Source organism: Euphorbia lathyris, chromosome 9 (assembly GCF_963576675.1).
Source record: "Euphorbia lathyris chromosome 9, ddEupLath1.1, whole genome shotgun sequence".
Lineage (NCBI taxonomy): Eukaryota > Viridiplantae > Streptophyta > Magnoliopsida > Malpighiales > Euphorbiaceae > Euphorbia > Euphorbia lathyris.
In genome coordinates, this window is record NC_088918.1 from 12,151,212 (window position 1) to 12,172,945 (window position 21,734).

Genomic DNA, 21,734 nt, shown 5'->3' on the forward strand with positions numbered 1-21,734 from the left:
AAAAGAGGCGGGCTTTAACAGACCTAAGTCGGACTAGGTCTAAAGATAAATTTTCATGTCCAAGTCCAACCCAGAGGACACGGGCCTGGGCAGGTACCCGAGCCCGTGAACAGGTATCGGAAAATTTATTAAAAAAAAACTTCATTAACAGTTAATTTACACCTTTTTCTTCTATAAATACTAAATTCACTCTCATATTTCTATTAAAACTATAATCAAACTATGAAATTCCCTCTAATTTTCCTTTCATCTTTTTCCACAATCTTCTTCATTCTTGGAGTCACCATTTCACATAAAAACTTACATTTAGTTTCTGAAATTTCTCTCCAACCTTCTGCTGCTCCAAATAATCATATTGCAGAAATTTCTAGCCCTCAACCTCAACCTCAACCTCAACCTCAACCTCAACCTCAAGTACCTAATTATGTGACCAAAATTTTCAATGTGTTAGTATTTGGAGCTGCCGGAGATGGTGTTTCCGATGATACACAACCATTTAAAATGGCTTGGGATTCCGGCTGCCGGTCTGATTCATCGGCGGTTGTTCTTGCTCCTGCTGGTTATAGTTTCTTGATTCAACCTGCCATTTTTACTGGACCTTGTAAAGCTGCACTTGTGATTCAGGTATGTAATAACCTGAAACTAGATTTTTTTTGGGTAGATTACACTTTTAGTCCTTAAACTTAGACTGCTTTCACAATTTAGCTGTTTAACTTTACTTTTTAGCAAAAAAGGAAAAGATATTCAGATTTTGCTGAAGTGTAATTAATTAACAGAGAAGTTCAATTTTGACGGAAACTATTGAAATATTTAACGTGATCTGTACAAATTTAGAGTCGTTTGGGTTACCTACTGTTTGTTATTTGTTGTTACGGTTTGCTGTTTACTATTAAAAAATACTGTTTTTTTCAAAAAATATGGAGTCTGTGCTTTTGAATTTAATAAGCCTATTTTTATGTAATTTCATTCAATAATCCTTCATTTTTTTTTCCAATTGCATTCAATCTCAAAACGTCAACTGTCAACTTTTAAAAGTTTCTAATTATTTGCCTATTTTGCATTTTTTTTACATGTGACGAGAATTTTGATATGTGATGGAGCGTTTTCCATTTTCTGCATCCAACAAATTCTATTGAGAAATGAAAGTTATTAAATACAATTATACAATAGATGGTTACAGGTATATTATTATACGTATTAGTATAAAAATGCTTATTTTATCCTTAATATAAATTATACATACTAAGAATAAATACAATAGGAATAAAATATACATTTCATAGAATAAATACTTTATATTAATTCAGAGCTTCTACATAATATATAAATTTTTTTATTTTAAAAAAATACATTATAAAATCTCCGATTTTTCAAAACCAATTGTTTAGTAATTTCATTCAGAATTTTATTATTCAAAAGTTAATTTACACAAATGACAAATTTATCAAACATTGTAAAACATTAAAATAACTTATTACTATTTTTTATACAATTTAACTTTTGACAAACAAAATTCTGGAAGAAATGACTAAGTAGTTAATTTAAAAAAAAAAATAGGGATTTTATAATGCATTTCTTAGAATAAAAGAACTCTCTAAAGCAGAAACTCATGAACCAATAAATTATTTTTCTTATTTTTTACTACTTCCGTTTCATATTACATGTCTTTCTAGAGATTCTTTTTTGTTTCATATTACATGTCATTTTATATGATCAGTACACATTAAGTCATTTTTTTCTGCTATAAAACGCGGGTTTATGAAAATTAATTAGAATAATGGACTTATTATAGAATAAATAAATATTGGAATCAATAAATAAGGGACAACAATGTCTTTTTTTTCAATATCCTTAATTTCTATACAACTATCTAAAAAGACATGTAATATTACGGAACCTATAATCTGTTAAATATATACTTAATGTTGACCAAGTCAGTAAATCGTACTAGTATAAGTCATTGTGTTATGTAATCCGTATATTCAACATGATTCTATACACATAGAAATAATAATCGTACCAACCGAATCGTATTATATGAGTTATCTATATAAATCGTGTTGTCCTATCCGAAATTTACTGTGATTTACCCTAAGAAAAGCTAAATTGATTTTTTTTTTTTTTTTTTTAATGAAGATTGATGGAATTATAATAGCACCAGATGGTCCAGAAGCATGGCCAAAGAATGTGAGCAAGAAACAATGGCTAGTTTTTTACAGGATTAATGGACTTTCATTACTAGGAGGAGGTCTCATTGATGGAAGAGGATATAAATGGTGGAATCTTCCTTGCAAGTCTCACAAAGTAATTATTAATTAGTCCTTTCTTTATAAAAAAAGTAACTAATTAGTCCCTGACTTTAAGATTATTTTGTGGTTTTGTTCAGTTTAATATTTAATATTCTTTCATTTATGCAGAAGAGGACTAATGGGACAAAGCTTCCTGCTACCTGTGATAGCCCGGTGGTAAGTGCAATACAATTAATTCAATTATTTCTCTCTCCAAATTAAAGTTGTTTAGAAGTATATTTATTATTGAATGACATTTTATATTTTTTAAAATTTTCGTTCTTTCAACATTCACTTTCTTTTTCTTAAATATAAAAAAAATTGGAAGAATTAAAGTTTCTTAGAATATCATAAGTTCATGAAATTTTCTATATTTTGAGATTATCAACGGTCATTTTTAAGCGTTAATTGAAGTTTATTGGTCATAATGTTAAAAAGTGTAAAGTTTATCTTAATTTTGAAGCTTAGCGATCATACCGTGAGGCTTTATCACTGAAAAAAACTAAACTAAACTTAATTGAATTCTACTGAAACTGAAATAATAATGTAATTCTTTAAAAATAGCAATAATTAAAATAAAAATCTTATAAAAATAATAATGGTTCTAATGATGATGATAATAATAATTATAAAAAATAATTATAATTATAATAAGTAATGATAAATTATTGAACTGAACTGAATGCTACTAAACTGAATTGATTGACAGTGAAATTAAGAAGAAAATAATTTTTGTATAGAATGTAGAATTTTAAAAGAGGGTATTAAGAATAAATTAGTCATTTTAATATTTTATTAGTGTTGATGAAAATCTATAAAAATAAGTATATTGATAAATTACACCCATGGTCCATGAATTTACACAAAATTTTATTATGGTTCCTGAATTTCAAAACCGAATATTATAACCATTGGATTTTACATTTTACTAACCTAATGACAAATTTTAATCTTGAGCATGCCAAAATTACCCAAGATTAGTGGCGGAGCCAGAGCTCAAAGTCCGGAGGGGCTCCATTGCATGAAGATTTTTTTTCTTAATAACGACTTAAGGCTTTGATTCATAGTAGTCAAATCAAAATTTTCAAATTTTTGATAATATAAGGGTAAATTTGATCATAATTGGAAACATTAAGGTACAAAACAACTGAGATTCAATATAAAGTAAGGATAAGGTGCAAAAATACTCTAATGTTTACACCTAAGATCAATTTTACCCCCAACGTCTAAAATGGTGCTATTTTACCCTTAACGTTGGCAGTTAAGAGCAATTTTATCCCTAACGTTGACAAGTTTGGTCAATTGTAGAAATTATTCATCAAATTGTCTTCTCGATCATGAATTTTGTAACTAAAAAAATACAATTAAAAATAATAAAGGAGAATGAGGTTAATAATGATTAAAAATGATATTTAATATTGATATTTTTAAAGGAGAACGAGGTTTAAGGGAAAAAATTAAAATGAGATAAAAGGTGAAGAGAAAGAGATTCGAACATAGGACCAATTAGATGTAGAGATCCTTTTAATTATCACTACAACCAACTATGCAAACTTAGTTTTATGTCATATAATCACATTATACATTATAAGTATTAATTTTAACTATTTTGGAGGCTGTTTGGAACTGAACCACTGTTCGTCAAGGATGTTCCGGGGGTCGGAGGGTTGGGAGACCCTCCCCTATCCCCTGGCTCCGCCCCTGCCCAAGATAATGACCCTGTTTGGTAAAGAGCGTTTTGGGATAAAAATAGCAGTTTTGACCAACTTTAGAGGTTTGATCATTGAAACCGCTAATTGGAGTGTTTGGTGGAGAGAGGTTTGTGAGAGAGTTTTGAGATGAAAACGCTAATTTAGAAAAAGCTCTTAAAATGAGTTTTTTCAATTAGCGTTTTGCAATATTAAAATTAATGGACTTCTTTAATCCTAATAGATAGACTCCCTCTTCTCTTGCGCCAAAATTAATGCCCTTATTCGTCTTTTTACACAAACCGCTATTATCAATCAGCTAATTTTTACCAAACAGGTCTACACAAACAGTTAATCAAATCAGCTAGTCAAATCAGCTAATGTAATCAGCTAACAGCTAACCGCTAACAGCTAATTCCCAAACATGACCAATCTCAAAATGAAAGAAAAGAATCCAAGCATGAAAGTTCTTCGTAACTATATTTCTCAAAGAACTACTTTTTTTTTTCTAAAATATAAATTTTGAACATTTCTCTTTCTAAACAATTACTTTCTCTCTTCTAACCAAATACCACATAAAAAGTTCAAAAATTAAAATAGCTCAAAATATCATTTCTACTAGTTATGTAGGGTTACCTACTATAGGTCATATTGATCAATGTTAAAATGGTTATTATGTTAGTAAATTGTAAAGCTCAATGGTCATAACGTTCAGTTTTTAACGTCCAGACGTTATAATAAATGTAAGTGTAAAGTTTAGGGATAACAAAAAAGTATTATCCAAAAAAAAGTAAATGGAATAGTACAATTTTGGGGCTATTAGCTATTAAAAGTGTGACTTTGTTGTTTTTAAAGAAAAAAACAAAAAAAAAATGACTTTGTACTATTTTTTTTTGTCAAAATTCTTAAATTTTGCATTATTATAACATTAAATAGAAAATGATATTATTAAATTTGTTCACATCATTATTTGGTTAATTTTTTAATGGAATTTTATTGATTTGGACTTTAAAATGACATCGTGGTTGATAGTATATATAGTCTAGAGGCGTGTGGATATATAATTTACCGGAACGTTGAAACACAATAATTTTATTAAGGTTAAGGTACAAAAATACCCCTAACGTTTTGGGTCATGAGCAATTTTACCCCTAACGTCTAAAATGGTGCAATTTTGACCCAACGTTAGAAGTCAAGAGCAATTTTACCCCTAACGTTAATAAGTTAGGTCAATTTCAGACACTATTATAAAACACATATATTTTTGTTCCTTGTTCAGCACCATTTGCATAACAATTCGTTCTGAAAAAAAGGATTTCATGTTTTTTATAATTTAATAATAGAATTTGAGATTAATATTTATAAATTTGGTGAATTTTTTGAATTTATTTTGTCTAATTCATACAAAAAAGACAGTATTTTTTTCCACATCTCAATGTATGTTTATGATTTGTTACTGATAAAATCACACACGCATGAAATGTAGATGACAAGATTCATGACCGAAAAGACAGTTTGATGAATTATTTCTCAAACTGATCCAATTTATTAACGTTAGGGGTAAAATTGCACCATTTTAGACGTTAGGAGTAAAATTGCTCCTGGCCCAAAACGTTAGGGGTATTTTTACACCTTAACTCATTTTATTATGATCTCAATTTATTCGACTTTACCAATAAAAATACGATAATTTTAAGATTTTTTTATATCAATTATTTTCTAATACATTTCAATTTTTATTGATCAGATGTATTACAGCCGATACTTTTTATTATTGCAGGCACTAAGGTTTTTTAAGAGTTCTAATTTAAGAGTTGAAGGACTAAAAGTGAAGAACAGTCCTCAATTCCATTTTAGGTTTGATGTTTGTGAAAATATTCATATTGAAATGCTTACTGTTAATGCACCATCTTCTAGCCCTAACACTGATGGGATTCACATTGAGAACACTAACAATGTTCATATTTACGATTCTGTCATATCCAATGGTAATTATTCTAAATTATATATCTTCTATTTTTTAGAATTACAATTACAGCCCATACAATATAGATCTATTAACATTATGGTCCCTAAAATTTATTTTTTCATATAAAAATCTTTAAACTTTAAACCATTGGAACATTAAAGTCTAAAAAAAAGGGTAAAGTAAAAAAAGAAACATGTGATTTCATGTCTTATCAGACAGGTAACTGTGGAAATTTTTTTTGTCCAAACGGGGATCTAAAAACGATGATTTTTTAGTTTAATACTATAAAAATGATCGTTAATAACCTTAAAATGGAAAATTTTAAAAATTAAAGTTGTTTAGTTCCACATTTACTTTGGAACCAAATTTTTTATTTTCGAAAATCATCATTTTCAGAACTTTCTCTCTCTAAACATTTGTTTTCTCTCTTTACACCAAACGACACTTAAATAACCTCAAAACTAAAAGTTTGAAGAATTAAAATTGCTTAAATTATCATCAAGTCTTTGAATTTTTCAACTTTGAGATCGTGAATATTCATTTTATTTTTGAGATTCTTGTTTTCAGCAAAGCGAAAAATATCCGTCATTTCCTGGTCGCAAAAATAAACTTCAATTCCTGTCTAGACAAAAAAAAATTCATAAGTACATGTTTGACAAAACATGAAATCACATGGGGTTTTTATGAATTTATTCTAAAAAATGTCACAAAATTAACAAATTGTTGAGGGTAAAATAGACATTTGATAATAATTTATAGTGATATGGATAAAAAACATGAGTTAATGTCAAACTTTTCTAGATCATCATTAGGTTAGTTTTTGAGAAAAGGTCAAATTTGCCCCTAAATTATTGGAAAATAATCCAATTTTACTTCTATGCTAGATACCTTAATTCAATTACTCTCATAGTAGAAAATTTAGTTCAATTTTACCTTTTTTAAGTAAATATCGACCAAAATTAATGATGAAATTTCTTTAAAAATATGAAACTGAGCCAGAATTTATACCGTAAAGGAAAATTTGAGTCATTTTGTACGTAAAATTGAAACTTCTCTAACTTTACGGGAAAATGACCCTTATCCCCTTTAATTTACTGATTTTTACTAATTTGGACTTTAATATATGTTTTTTGAAAATATATGTTATTGTAATACAAATTTTAAAAATTCATAGTCAATAATTAAAGTTTAGGGAATATAATGTTAGTAGTACTATAATTTACGGGTCATAAATGTAATTTACCCTTTTATAAAAGTTTTTTTTTTTTTTTTTTTTTGCCATTTATGTTAACTAGAGATGTTTCTGTAAGGGGATGATTGTGTATCAATTGGAGCTGGTTGCCATAATGTTGAAATAAAGAATATTACATGTGGTCCAAGCCATGGTATAAGGTAAATGTCCTGTAAATTTATTATATAGTTTTGGTGGCTTTATAAATTATAGGGTTGCCTAATGTTTCAATTTTCAAACTTACTTTAATCTTTATTCATCAATTTATACTTCATTATTTAATGCATAATTTAATGTTCATTTCAACATAAATATGGATAATAGATCATCTTTAGGTCATGTGGATTTTATGAGAAGGATCGGGTCCTCGAAGGACCTCCATTCAATTGTTGACACACAGAGGCAAAAACAATGTCATCCGGCAAATTGAGGGTTTAGAGTGCAAAAAGCATTCTAAAAGTATCTGTTGAAAAGAATTTAGCTGAGAAAAATGTAAAATGAGATTGTAAAATTTGCTGTCCAACGGAGCAATCCTGTATTCGCCAACTGTTGACACGTATTTCCCACATTATTATTTTGAACATATGTCAACAATTGAATGTGAGGCATTTGTGAGGACCTGGTCATCTTAATAAAATTTCCTAGGTCATGTTGGATAATATTAACTAGATTTGTTTAGGGTTCGTGTACTTATTCGGCCTGCTCAAATTTGCATTTAATGAATTGGACTTGGATATGAAGAAATGATATTAAATCCGTCCTTATTTAAGCCCGTCAAAACCCGCCTCTTTTTGAGCCGGATTTAGAATTTATAAAAATAAGACGGTTTGGCTTGGCCCGATCTATTATTATTAATTACTATATATGTTATCATTTATAAAATAATGTATATGTTATGAATTTTTATTTTAAGGTTAGATTTCAATTTTAATATTAAAAAGTAGGGAAAATTACATAGAAATTCATTTTTTAGAAACTATTTACAACTATGTCAAGTCATAATTTTGGATTATGTCAAACTAGCAAAATCGGTACTTTTAATATATTTTAAGGATTAGAAGTTATAAATTAGAAATCTATAATCTATTTTTAGGGTTTATGATTTATGAATTGGAGTCTAGAATTTTTAAATTATGGTGTAAAATCATAATATATAGAGAATAATGACATATTAAAAATTAAATTTGGTGATATGACTTAATTGTAATTTTGTAATTAATTATGATATTCATGTAATTTTGTAGTTAAGATGGGCTTCTGTGGATTGGGTTTGGAATTTGATTCCCAAACCCAAATCCATCTAAACTAATAACTTTTTTTTTTGTTGAAAGTCTAAACTAATAACTTGAACTATATATTCATGTTTCCTTAATTTTGCTCACAACATAATTAGGGTTATTAATATTTGATATGGGAATACGATTTACAGAAACAACCTAATATACGACTAGTTTAATATGATTATTATTTTGTGTTAATTATATTAATATAATTCTCTTAACATGTTTTTAAAAAAAAATCTCTAACATAATTAGAGCTGTTTATTCTGATATGAAAATACAATTTACAGAAACAATCTGATACACGACCAGTTTGACATGATTAATAGTTTTGTATTAATTATATTATATGTAATTCTCTTTAACATGTTTTCTTAGTTTTTCTCTCAACATATTTAGAGTTGTTTATTTCTGACATGAGAACATGATTTATAGAAATAATATGCTACACGGCTCCTTTGACATGTTTATTATTTTTGGGTTAATATATCGGGTAAATTACATCCATTGCTCCTAAATTTTGTACTTACTTTCATTATGATCTCTGAACTTTACATTTTACTAATAAAATGAAAAAAAAAATCCATAATTAAAGTTATTTAGAGCCATATTTCCTACAAAGCTGTCGTTTTTAATTTTCTAAATCACATTTTTTGGATACCACTTTCTCCCTCTTAACCAAACAACACCTAAATCACCTCAAAACCAAAAAGTTAATGAATTAAAATTGCTTAGAATATCATTCCACCAGTTTTAAAATGTAGGATTGTCTGCTATTGGAGTGATCATATTCATCAACATTAAAAAAATGTCATTATGTTACTAAAATGTAGTTCAGGTTCCATAAAATAGACCATAATGAAAAGTAAGTGCAAAGTTCAGAATGATGATTATATTATAATTTATCCTAATTATATCATATATAATCATGTAGAATACATAGACCCTTTATTCTGTATTCTCGACTGACACATCTTCCTGTTAAAACCCAACCTATCTCCAGCATCGGAAGCCTCGGGAGCCGCAGCTCACGCGCCTGCGTATCAAACATCACCGTAACAAACTCCGCAATCAAGAACTCCGACAACGGCGTACGGATCAAAACATGGCAAGGAGGGTATGGATCAGTATCAAAAGTAAAATTCAACAACATAAACATGGAAAATGTAAGAAACCCAATAATCATAGACCAATTCTATTGCACAACAAAGAATTGCAAAAACCAAACAAAAGCAATCTCAATATATGATGTTTCATACACAAACATAAGAGGAACATATGATGTTAGAAGTCCAGCATTACACTTAGCTTGTAGTGATTCAATTCCATGTTCTAATCTTGTAATGTCTGAAATTGAATTGCTTCCTTCTCAAGGTCAATTTATTGCTGACCCTTTTTGTTGGAATGCTTATGGAGTTATGGAGACACTTACTATTCCACCTATTCTTTGTTTGTTGGAAGTTTTTCCACCATCTCAAGATGTTGTTGATCAATGTTTGGATTTTGAGTAGTTAATATGAATGTAAAGTGAAATTTTTAGTTGTAAGTTCTAATTTTAGACTTTTTTTTTTTTTAGATCAAATTTTGAGTTATTATAATTTTATGGGATAAGATACAATTTTTTTCGTAATATTTTTGGAGAAGTGCATATATATCTGTAATTTGAAATGGAAAATTTTTATTCTCCGCGTTTTTAATAGAAAGAAATTTTGGACCAGACAATGTTGGAGTCAGGTTTTGATTGTTTGGAGTGAAAACAAATAAATATAAATAAAAAAAGTTTAATTAGATATAGATGTCATGTGGTTTCGTCGATTTGCAGATGGATACTTGTGGTATTTATTTTTACAAACGCAACCATGTGGTTTGCGAAATTTTGCATTTGGGTTTACTTTAAGGAGCGAATTTCTTCGTGGACCCAGCCATCCTCCCCCTCCGGATACTCCTCCGGATTCGGATCCGGATGACGAGCACCCTCAGGCGTTGCCTCCGCCGCGGGAGAGGTAGTTATATTTACTATGCTTTTCCGGTATGAAACCTTCAACATCTTACCCCGCTTTCCATAGGAAAGAAGTACCCATTCTTAGACTTGGTGAACTCTTGTCGCGATGAATTAAACTATGTTCCATGCCCCGTTGCTTGTCAATCACATCGGAAAGTCGTTCTCAAAATGAAAATTTTTAAGAGTTAAATGATATTTTAAACAACTTTAATTCTTCAACTTTTTAGGTTTGAGGTTATTTAGTTATTGTTTTTTATAAGAGAGAAAGTTAATGTTTAGAGAGAGAAAACTCCAAAAATGATGATTTTGAAAAATAAAAAATATGGTTGCATAGTAAATATGGTATTAAACAACTTTAATTCTTCAAAAATTTTATTTTGAGGTCGTTATCGGTCAAATTTGGAAAAATAAAATTTTTGTAAACCACAAATACCGATCTGTAAAAAAATGTGAAACAACAGGGCATTTATTTGAGATTAACCCTATCCATAATATAAAATGGTAAAGTTTTATTCTCAACATTTCTAATAGGAAGGAATTTTGGACCATGTAGTGGCAGAGTCAGCCTTAGACTGCTTGCAATAAATACATAAAAATAAATAAAAAAACTCAGTCCACATAGATTGAGCTTAAAAAAATCCTCAACCCATGCTAAAACGAACGTTGTTTTGACCTAGATAGGGAAAAAAAGATGCACATCCCTTCATCTACTGAGAATGCTATCAGCACCCTCTAGTTGAAGTGGAGGGATGGGTAAGGAAAATCCACCCCAATAAGAGGTGGTTACTGACAATTGGGGATGCGTCAATCGCCAATACATATGTGCCTCTGCATCTAGACCCAAGTGAAAATCATGTTTTAGGAGTTTTGTTGTAAATAGAGACCTAACTTATCTTTTCAAGTAGCTCAAAGGGAGAAGATTGTCTCACGTGTTTAAAGAGTCATAATAAGGGTGGTTACTGACAATTGGGGATGCGTCAATCGCCAATACATATGTGCCTCCGCATCTAGACTCCAGTGAAAATCATGTTTTAGGAGTTTTGTTGTAAATAGAGACCTAACTTATCTTTTCAAGTAGCTCAAAGGGAGAAGATTGTCTCACATGTTTAAAGAGTCATATACTTTTCTAATTAAGCAATGCGGAATAGTTAACACACTCCTCTCATACCTATTTTGTTAAAAGATTTATCTAATAATAATAATCTATCAGTGTCACGTCCGTGTCTAATAATTATTGAGTTTGTGAAGTTAATTTGGTATTATAGGAAAAATTTGGAGTTACTTTGATGGTTTTAGGTATAAATTAAATATTTAGAGTTAGTTTTAAAAGATTATAGAAAGACGAAGGACCAAACCTGATATTTTTATATTTGAGATATATAAATCTCAGTTCAGGCGGCGTGATCATCTTCTTTATATATATCATCTTCTTTCTTTTCATTTTCTTTTTCTTTTTCTTTTCTATTCATTATCAGTTTTCTCTCGACCGTTTCTCCACTGTTTCTTTGATTTACGGATATTCGACCGTTCGAATTATTTGAAATTTAAAGTATAGCATCCTTGTGTGAAGACCTATTGGGTATGGCAGCGAAGTGTTGGGTAAGACCATATGTGATAGGCAATGTTAAGAGACGTCTCGATTATATATGTGGTTATGGATTGATACTTAAAGGGAGAAACTCGAGGATGGATACAATGTTTTAAGTTCATTTGGATTATGTTTTACGTTATGATTGATTTTGATATAAGGATATCACGTTTGATTGATTACGATTTGGTTTGATAAAACGCTTATTTGATTATAATATTTTATAAGGTTTTGAACTCAAGAATCGATACAAGATTATATATTTTTGGTTTTTGGTTTAACACCTTGATCCTATTATGAACTTTAGTTTTTGAGTATATTTTATAACGTTTTGATTAAATCCCTTTCTAAAGGTATATATGTAGTTATGTTAAGAAAAACTGATTTTTATAGCTGATAGTTTCTTACTGAAATTTTTGTCTCACGTTTTTAAATGTTTTAATGTTTTTAGGTGAGAAAGTACAAGATAGAGAGAAGGTTACCGACCAATTAGTCGAGAATCAGAAGTTGTTGCTTATTATTAGAATTATGGTTAGAACTTTGGTATTTCAATTGTAATATAATATGATATTATGATATTGGGATAAATTGGAGACTCCTAAGTGTTGATTACAATCTTTCGATTTCACGCTCGATGCCGATTGAGGTCGTCTAGGGTCGGGTGTGACAATCAGTACCTTTATGCTTCTTGCCTCCGTCTCTAGATCCAAATAAGAGTCATGTTTTATGGATTTTGTTATAAACAAAGACCTAATTCACCCCCAAGATGTAGGTCAAAGGAGAAGGATTGTCTCCCATTTAAGGAGTCATATAGTTTCCTAATCAAGCAATGTGGAATACTTAACACACTCCTCTCACGCCCATTTTTATTTGGAGTGTGAAGCTATTAATATTAAGAGGCGACCAACATTGAACCATGACTTTGATACCATGTCATGGAACCATTTGAACCAAAAGTTTAAGCTAGTAAAATTAAGGCCCAACAATAGCTTTTATATTGATCTCTGACACACACCTCGCATGTGGATACCTCATAGGCTTTAACTGTGTACAACACAAATCTATCTTACCAGTATCGAAATTTCACCAATTAATAAAGTTATCAGGATTCGAACCCTCAACTACTTGCTTTAAGAAGCTCATACCTTATGTAAACAAAGCCTAATTCACCTCCAAAATAAAGTACCTCAAACCAAAAAGAATTATTGCCTCACATATTTTTAAGAAGCCATATAATTTCCTAATTATGCAATATGAGATACTTAATAACAAGTACCTAAAATTGCTCCATTTATTGTTGTTTGGGTGCAAAATTGCTCCAAGTTGGAAAAGTTAAAGACAAAATTTGATCGTTTCTTACATTAGAGATATATATGAATTTTTTCAAAAACGTTAATGATAAATTTGGACTTTATCCCTAATCATATATGTAATGCTAACTATGGTTGGTCTAAGTTGTAACGAGTTGGTATCCTATATTTGTCAGATTTAGGGTTTAGTTCCCCACACTGTCAATATTTAACCCCTCTTAAAAAACAATCTGTAAATTTCATTGTAATCATCGATGCATGTGGTTTGCTCTCGAGAATGTATAAGTCCACCCTTACATTTAGGGGTGTTAATATGGATTCACGATTTTAAACGGGTCGTGTCAATCTACTCTGATGACCACAACCTGATCCATTTAATAAACGGGTTGACACAACACGGTCCGTTTAATAAATGGATCGACACGAGTTGACCTAGATAACTCATTTATTTAAATGAATAAATCATGAGCGAAAAATTAACACAACTCGTTTAATCCATTAACCTGATATATATCAAAATCTGCTAAAAGAATTATATGATCTATCAACCCATTAACCTATTATATATTAAAATAAACTAAAAAGGTTAAATAACCCTTTGGCCTAATGCTTCCCCAGCCCCTTTAACTTGTCCAAATTAGTCATTTTACCCCCTCAACTCATCGAATGTCCTATTTACCCCTTTAACTCTATAAAAGTGGTATTTCTCACCCCCTCAACTTGTCCATTTATCCCCCCAACTCATAGAATATTCTATTTACCCCCTTAACTCCATAAAAGTGGTATTTTTCACCCCTTACAATCCATTAACGAAGCCTAAATTGATAACTTTTTTAAAACGTTAAACCTATATTTATGCTATTTTGTAAGTGGAACCTAAATTGATACTTTCCCAAAAATCATAGGCCTATTTTGGTACATTATCCCTACATATAATGTATTTAACTTGTTTATATTAATGTGCTTGTTATTTGTATTTTTTATTCGTTCTTTCTCTTTTCAACTTTTTTTACTACTATAAAGGGATCAGAAATACCATTTTTATGGAGTTAAGAGGATAAATAAGATCATAAGTGGTGAGAAATACCACTTTTATGGAGTTAATGGGGTAAATAGGATATTCGATGAGTTGAGAAATGGGTAAAATGACAAATTTGGACAAGTTAAGGGGGGTGAGAAATACCATTTTTATGGAGTTAAGGGGGTAAATAGGACATTCGATGAGTTGGAGGGGTAAAATGACCAATTTCGACAAGTTAAGGGGGCTGGAGAAGCATTAAGCCTAACCCCTTTACCCTTTTAACTTTCAACAAAATCAAAATATAAAATGGAGAATTACATTAGCCATAAGAAATTTATGAAGTCTAAAACCTAAAAATCGATTTAATACATAAATATTAGGAACAATTACTATCATACCCATAACAATATATAATGTTACCAGACTTATACGGGTAAAACAAGTTACATGGATCGGGTTAGATGGGTTAACAGGTTGTGTCGACACAACCCGTCAACCCACCTAATAAAATTACATGGGATTGCAATGAATTCATAGGTCAACCTGTGACCCGACCTGTTTAATATACGAGTTAAACATGTCGATCTATTTATGACTCAATCCATTAAGGTTCAACCCTAATTCGTTTAATTTGCAGGTTACGTCAGTCGCATTAACGGATCGTGACCCATATTGACAGCCCTATTTACGTTAGCTTTATGTTAAAAAAAGTTAAAAATATATAAATGTTATTTGAACATATATATATATTTTTTTTTGAATGAAAACGAAACTTTATTGGCTGATATCAGCTAAAAGAATGGGAAACAAAAATGAAGGAGCAGAATACCACTCACTACGGTGAGACACAGAACTGACAGCCCTAGCTAAAGTATGAGCCGCACAGTTCGCTAACCGTTTAACAAAAGAGATCGATGCATCATCTAGCTCTTTGAACAAACCAATACAATCAGAAATCAAATCAGAAAGGTAAGAGAGAGAATTAGAACGATCCTTAATTGCGTTAACTACAGATAAGCAATCAGACCGAAACTCAACTCCACTAATGCCCTTGTCTTTAATCCAAGACAACGCCTCTTTAACAGCCATAGCTTCCGCAACAATAGGTTCGAAACAACCAAATAAGCCACCGTGGCTGGCAAATAAGCACGAACCAGAATGATCCCTAAGCACAAACGCAAAGGAACAAAAACCATCATTATGAAAAAGGCCAGCATCAACGTTGCAAGCAAACTTACCTTCCGGTGGCCTAATCCATTTCACAGCAGCCCTACCAAAACCAGTCGAACCCATGACTCTAAGTGATTGAGCCATCTTCCAATCATCAAACTCATTAACAGCTAAACGAAATAAAGGCTGAGCAGAAAGGCGAGCCTGGGACCAGACCTGGTTATTTCTATTTTTCCAAATCCACCACAACGTAAATAAAATCTTACTTGAAAGAGGATGATCAGCACTCTTCAGAATCGGAATCAACCATGCTACAAAATCCACCGTTTGCACCATTCTATCATCCCCGAAAACAATGGACCAAATTTCCTGAGCCACCAAACATTACACAAAAATATGGACTTCATCCTCCAATTCATTATTACACATCGGGCAAATGGGGGAAAGAGAACTATGACGTTTCTGAAGATTTACCATAACCGGTAAACAACTCACCAAAATCCGCCATAAGAAATTTTTAATTTTTGGTGGCAGCGATAATTTCCAGATTAAACTCCACCGATCGTCACGCGGATCAGCCATAGCATGATCGACCACAACAATACCAGCTCGATAACCTGATTTAACCGAGTAGCTGCCCGACTTATCAAGCCCCCATAACCAACCATCCTGAGAATGATTTGAACCACGAGGAATAGCAGAAATAAGACGGATATCCCTATCGTTAAAGATTTGAGTAATAAGGTCAAAGTTCCACCTTCCATTGGGAAGTAACAGATCAGCCACATTCCCCGTAGGAAGACCAAGATAAACATCACTTTCGATATACGGATTCTGCTCATCCAACAACCACAGACTGCCCCAAATATTCGTCAATAAACCATTGCCAATTTTACGTCGAAGCCCCTTCACAAGTAGCGGTCGCCCAGCAAGAATGCTTCTCCAAATATAGGATGGGTTGTGACCAATAGACGCGGATAAAAGATCAGAAGATGGAAAATACCTTGCTTTTAATATCTGAGAGACAAGTGAGTTCGGATATTGTAAAATCCTCCAAGCCTGCTTGGCTAAAAGAGCTTCGTTAAACTCCCGAATCCGTCTGAACCCAAGACCCCCCGCGCATTTTGGATTACACAGACGATCATAACTCATCCAATGAATCGGATTACCCTCACTGTTACCTCCCTTCCACCAAAACCGATTAATCATCCTCTGAACCTCCTCACAGAACTGTAACGGCAGCAAGAAAATACTCATGATATATGTTGGGATAGACTGAAGAACTGACTTGATTAATACTTCTTTACCCGCCCTAGAAAGAAACTTTTCTTTCCAATTCTGAATACGGGAACGGATACGATCCTTCAAGAAAGCAAACGTGTGCATTTTACTATGCCCCACCGAAGCTGGCGCCCCTAAATAAAACCCCAAATCAGCGACCTCACTGACACCCAAAGCCGCCACCACATTGACCTTATCCAAGCTACTAGTATTGGAACTAAAAAAGAGGGCTGATTTCTCAAAATTTATACATTGACCAGTAGCCTTCTCATATGACCCAAGACACTGCTGAATGATCGATGATTCCGCAAAAGAAGCGTTAAAAAATAAGTAGCTATCGTCCGCAAAGAAAAGATGAGAAATACTAGGGGCAGAACGTGCAATCCGACATCCATGAATGAGGCCAAGTCTTTCCTTTGTATTGAGGAGAATTGATAAACCCTCCGCACAAATAAGGAAAAGAAACGGACTAAGAGGGTCGCCTTGTCTTAAACCGCGAGTCGGAAAAATAGGGCCTATCTCACGGCCATCATGGCTGATCTTATACGTTACCGATTCAACACACATTCGCATCCAATTGATCCACCCATCATGAAAACCCAACTTGCGAAACATACCCCAAAGAAATTGCCATTCCACACGGTCATAAGCCTTGCTCATATCAAGTTTTAGAGCCGCCAAACCTTTCCTCCCTTGTCTTTTATTCTTTAGATGATGAATTACCTCATAAGCCACAATAACATTGTCAGAAATTAATCTTTCTTTTAAAAAAGCACTCTGATTAACTGATATCACCAAAGGGAGAATGACTTTGAATCTATTCGACAACATTTTGGAGATGATCTTATACAGGACATTGCAAAGAGCTATAGGCCTAAGATCAGTGACCCGGACAGCATTAGCTTTCTTAGGAATGAGCACAATAAAGGTTTCATTAAGCTTATCTGGAAGATGGCATGTCCTAAGAATATTAAGACAGTCCGCAACAATATCAGAGCCAATGATATTCCAAAATCTTTGAAAGAAAGTCGGATTGAGTCCATCAGGGCCCGGACTCTTATCCGGATGCATAGAAAAACATGCCTCCTTAACTTCCTCCTCACAAAATTGCTGACAAAGATACTCATTCTGAACTGAACTGACCCTCAGTCTGACCTCGTCAAGAATATCCGCTGCGTCACTACCATGACTAGTAAAAATATCATGGAAATACTCACAGAGCAGCTCTTCGATACCACTACCCCAACCCCGAAGCTCCCCATTAACATCTCTTAATTCAGTAATTGTATTACATCGTTTCCTTGATGAGGCATGGGCGTGAAAATAACAAGTATTCGAATCCCCGTCTTGTAACCAATGGATCTTAGCTCTTTGCTTCCAAAAATCCTCCTGTTGTTGGAGAGTTTTCACAAAGTTTGATCTCACTTGATTAAACAATTCCATCCCAAGACGATCAGATCGGCTTCGAAACTCCACCAATTGCTCACGAAGCAAGTTTAATTGACGAGAGAAGTTACAGTCAAGTGATTTACTCCATACCTGGATGGCTTTAGTACAGGCGGACAACTTCTGAGATAGAGAGAGACCGCAATTAGCCTCCCAAGACCTCTGAACCGTAGCAGCACAGCTGGTCTCTCTAAGCCACTGGTTTTCGAACCGAAAACTACGCACCCTAGGAACCCGGATCCAAGCTTTGAGCTGAAGGAGCAGAGCCGAATGATCAGAACAAGCTGTAGTTAAGTTTGTTACCACAGACTGACCAAAACATTCTTTCCACTTTGAATTAACTGTAACTCTATCAAGCCTCTCTTCAACCCAAAGACTAGTTCCTCTACCCATTTCCCAAGTAAAGGGATAACCAACCATCGGCAATGTAACCAACTCACACTCCTCCAATGCAGCCAGAAAACCCTCCATCAACCAGTAAGCCCGGACAGGACCGCCTTTCTTTTCAGAACCACAAGTCAGGTCATTGAAATCCCCCACACAACACCAAGCTTGTCTATTAGAATTAAACAGAGAAGAGAGAAGTTGCCAAGAATCTCTTCTTCTTTGACGTTCAGGAAAACCATAAAAACCTGTAAGACGCCACGAAGGAAGATTAAGAACAGTTACCTGAGCGTCAATGAAATTGGTATGAGAATTCAGAATGTCAACTGCAACATTATTACGCCAAAGCAAGGCGATACCACCCCCGTGGCCTCTACCATCAACAATATGAAACTTTTCAAAACCCAATTTCCTACAAACTGATTGAACCTTAGCCTCTTTGATCATAGTCTCCATTAAAAAAACCAAGGCGGGCTTGTGGACACGAACCAAGTCCCGAAGGACATTAACTGTACGGGGATTGCCCAGACCCCGACAGTTCCAGCTAATTAACGTCATTGCCCCAGGCGGACCTGACTACCAGGTCTCGCCCCTCCATCCGATTTTAGTTGTTCGGTGCAACTCAATTCGTATTCCATATTTTCATTTGAAGTTCTCTGCCTCTTAGGGTCTAAAACAAGGATATCTTCAGCATCAATCGAATGATGGCTACCTGCAATCAAAATCCCAGCTGACTGTGGCTTCCTCACACCCGCATTCTTCTGAGAGACTCCTGTATCAATATTAGATAAAACCACATTATCCACCTGATTAGCGTTATCAAACCTGAAGGTATCTTCTTCATTCGACGGGTCCCTAAGCCATTCTTTACCACGCTGAGTACCCGGTTTGCGCAAAACAGCTCTAAGCCAACTGCCGTAATTCCTGTCTGAAGGCATATCCGGATTATCAAACAACAAATGGCAAAATTTATCGGCGTGACCAATTATTCCGCAATAGAAACAAAACTGAGGCAGCCTTTCATATCTGATATTGACCCAAATCCACTCACCACCACTCCTTTTAATCTTCTGACCTGTTTTAAGAGGTTTCCTTACATCAATGGTTACCTTAATACGGAGAAATTTCCTTCGAAGACCATAAAAGTTCTTTGGATCAGCCTCAACAAAATGACCAATCTGATTACCAATAGCCTTACACACCCCTTCGGTTTGGAAACCAATTGGTAAATCAAAAATCTAAACCCAAATAATGAGATCAGTAAGAGTTGGGTGAAGAGCCTGTTTAGAAATTCCCAGCTGTTTGATAATCAAAAGATTCTGATTAAAGGTCCAGGGACCATCATTGAGTACTCTTTGCATATCAAGAGCATGATAGAACTGAAAAAGATATCTACCGTCAATGTCCGTTTCCGTTATCGTAACCCCCTTGACAGGTTGCCAAATTGCCGCCAGGGTAGTTTTCATAGACTCAAAATGAGTAGCTTTAATTCCCAGAAATTGCCCAATAATAAAGAAACTATCCTGCAAAGAATTGATTTGAAGCGCATCCTCAGAGATTTCAAGACCTTCAACGTCTTCCCTAAGGCATAATTGTGCATATTCATCTGCCAGGCCCTTGTTTCTCTCCATAATAACCACTGATGAATATAAACCCAAACACACAAAACTAAAGGGCAAAAAACTTTAAACCAAGAAAACAAGACTGACTATGAATCATCCCGATTGACAGCGAACACAAGTCCGGAAATACAAAATCACAGGAAATTGATGGAAATAAAGCTTGAATTATCCAAAGAAGAAGAAATCGACAAAAAGGAAGAGCCAAAATCAACAGTACCCAATCCAAGAAAAGCTAAATCCGCACAAACAAAGCAATAGATAAGCATAGAGCTTACCGAAGGATCAGCATAAAACCAGACTGTAGGCGATTGAAACCGAATCCGATACGGGAGATATTAAACCAATCAGAACAAGAAGCGATTAAAATCAACAATCGAAAGCTGAGATAGAACCCACAGAATACAAGGCAGAAACAGAGCCAAGATCGGATGAAGCCAGATCAACCCCCGAACCTAAGAAAAGAACAGCAGCTGCTCAGAAATTAAAGAGAAAAATCAACTCAGATGAGAAGACGAACACCACTCCAAGGGGAGAGACAAATCCCTCTACGGTAGTGGATACCATTCACTCACAATCGTAAATTTGAACATATATTTTTATCCACATCTATATATAATATAAAACAGTAACGATGGAGCTGAGGTGTCACTCCCTCCTTTTTTACTGATAAAAAATATAATATATTAACTTGAGTTATATTATTATATTCATTTATAAAAAGATTATTTTATTTGTACTATATCTAAGAGTTCTACAGAATTTAAATTAATCCCTAAAATCTCTCTAATTCTCTGCATATCTATATCTAAAAGTTCTACATAATTTAAATTAATCCCTAAAATCTCTCTAAGTCTCTGCATATCTATATCTAAAAGTTCTACATAATTTAAATTAATCCCTAAAATCCCTCTAATTCTCTGCATATCTATATTCTATATATAATATAAAACAGTAACGATGGAGCTGAGGTGTCACTTCCTCCTTTTTTTTTTTTTGAAGAACACTTCCTCTTTTTTTACTAATAAAAAATATAATAAAAAATATAATATATTAACTTTAGTTATATTATTATATTTATTTATAAAAAGATTATTTTATCCGTACTATATCCAAGAGTTCTACAGAATTTAAATTAATCTCTAAAATCTCTCTAATTCTCTGCATATCTATATCTAAAAGTTCTACATAATTTAAATTAGTCCCTAAAATCTCTCTATTTCTTTGCATATCTATATATATAATATAAAACAGTAACGATGGAGCTGAGGTGTCACTTCCTCTTTTTTTATATCATTAATTGTAATTATTAATTATATTTTTGTTAATATTTATATATTAAGATGAATCCGTGCATCGCACGGGTCAAAAACTAGTATAAATATATAAAACCACATATTTATTTATTTTAGTTTTTCCAAAGTTTTGATAATTATAGGCATAGAAGTTTCAACATG

General features: G+C 32.8%; 1 protein-coding gene across 1 annotated transcript; it reads left to right on the forward strand.

Moving 5' to 3' along the window:
• Window positions 1-222: 222 nt before the first annotated feature.
• On the forward strand, window positions 223-9,967 carry LOC136207252 (polygalacturonase At1g48100-like). The gene is made up of 6 exons (XM_065998551.1): window positions 223-624; window positions 2,137-2,304; window positions 2,418-2,465; window positions 5,757-5,964; window positions 7,256-7,337; window positions 9,460-9,967. Exons 1-6 carry the CDS (start codon window positions 223-225, stop codon window positions 9,965-9,967), a joined length of 1,416 nt encoding a protein of 471 aa, XP_065854623.1.
• The last annotated feature ends 11,767 nt before the right edge of the window (window positions 9,968-21,734 follow it).

What these genes read in the sequence shown, in the direction of transcription:
- LOC136207252 (XM_065998551.1), top strand. Translation starts at nt 223, where the DNA reads ATGAAATTCCCTCTAATTTTCCTTTCATCTTTTTCCACAATCTTCTTC. An exon ending in AAGCTGCACTTGTGATTCAG is followed by an intron (nt 625 to 2,136) that starts GTATGTAATAAC and finishes TTTTTAATGAAG; the next exon opens with ATTGATGGAATTATAATAGC. An exon ending in CGATTCTGTCATATCCAATG is followed by an intron (nt 5,965 to 7,255) that starts GTAATTATTCTA and finishes TGTTTCTGTAAG; the next exon opens with GGGATGATTGTGTATCAATT.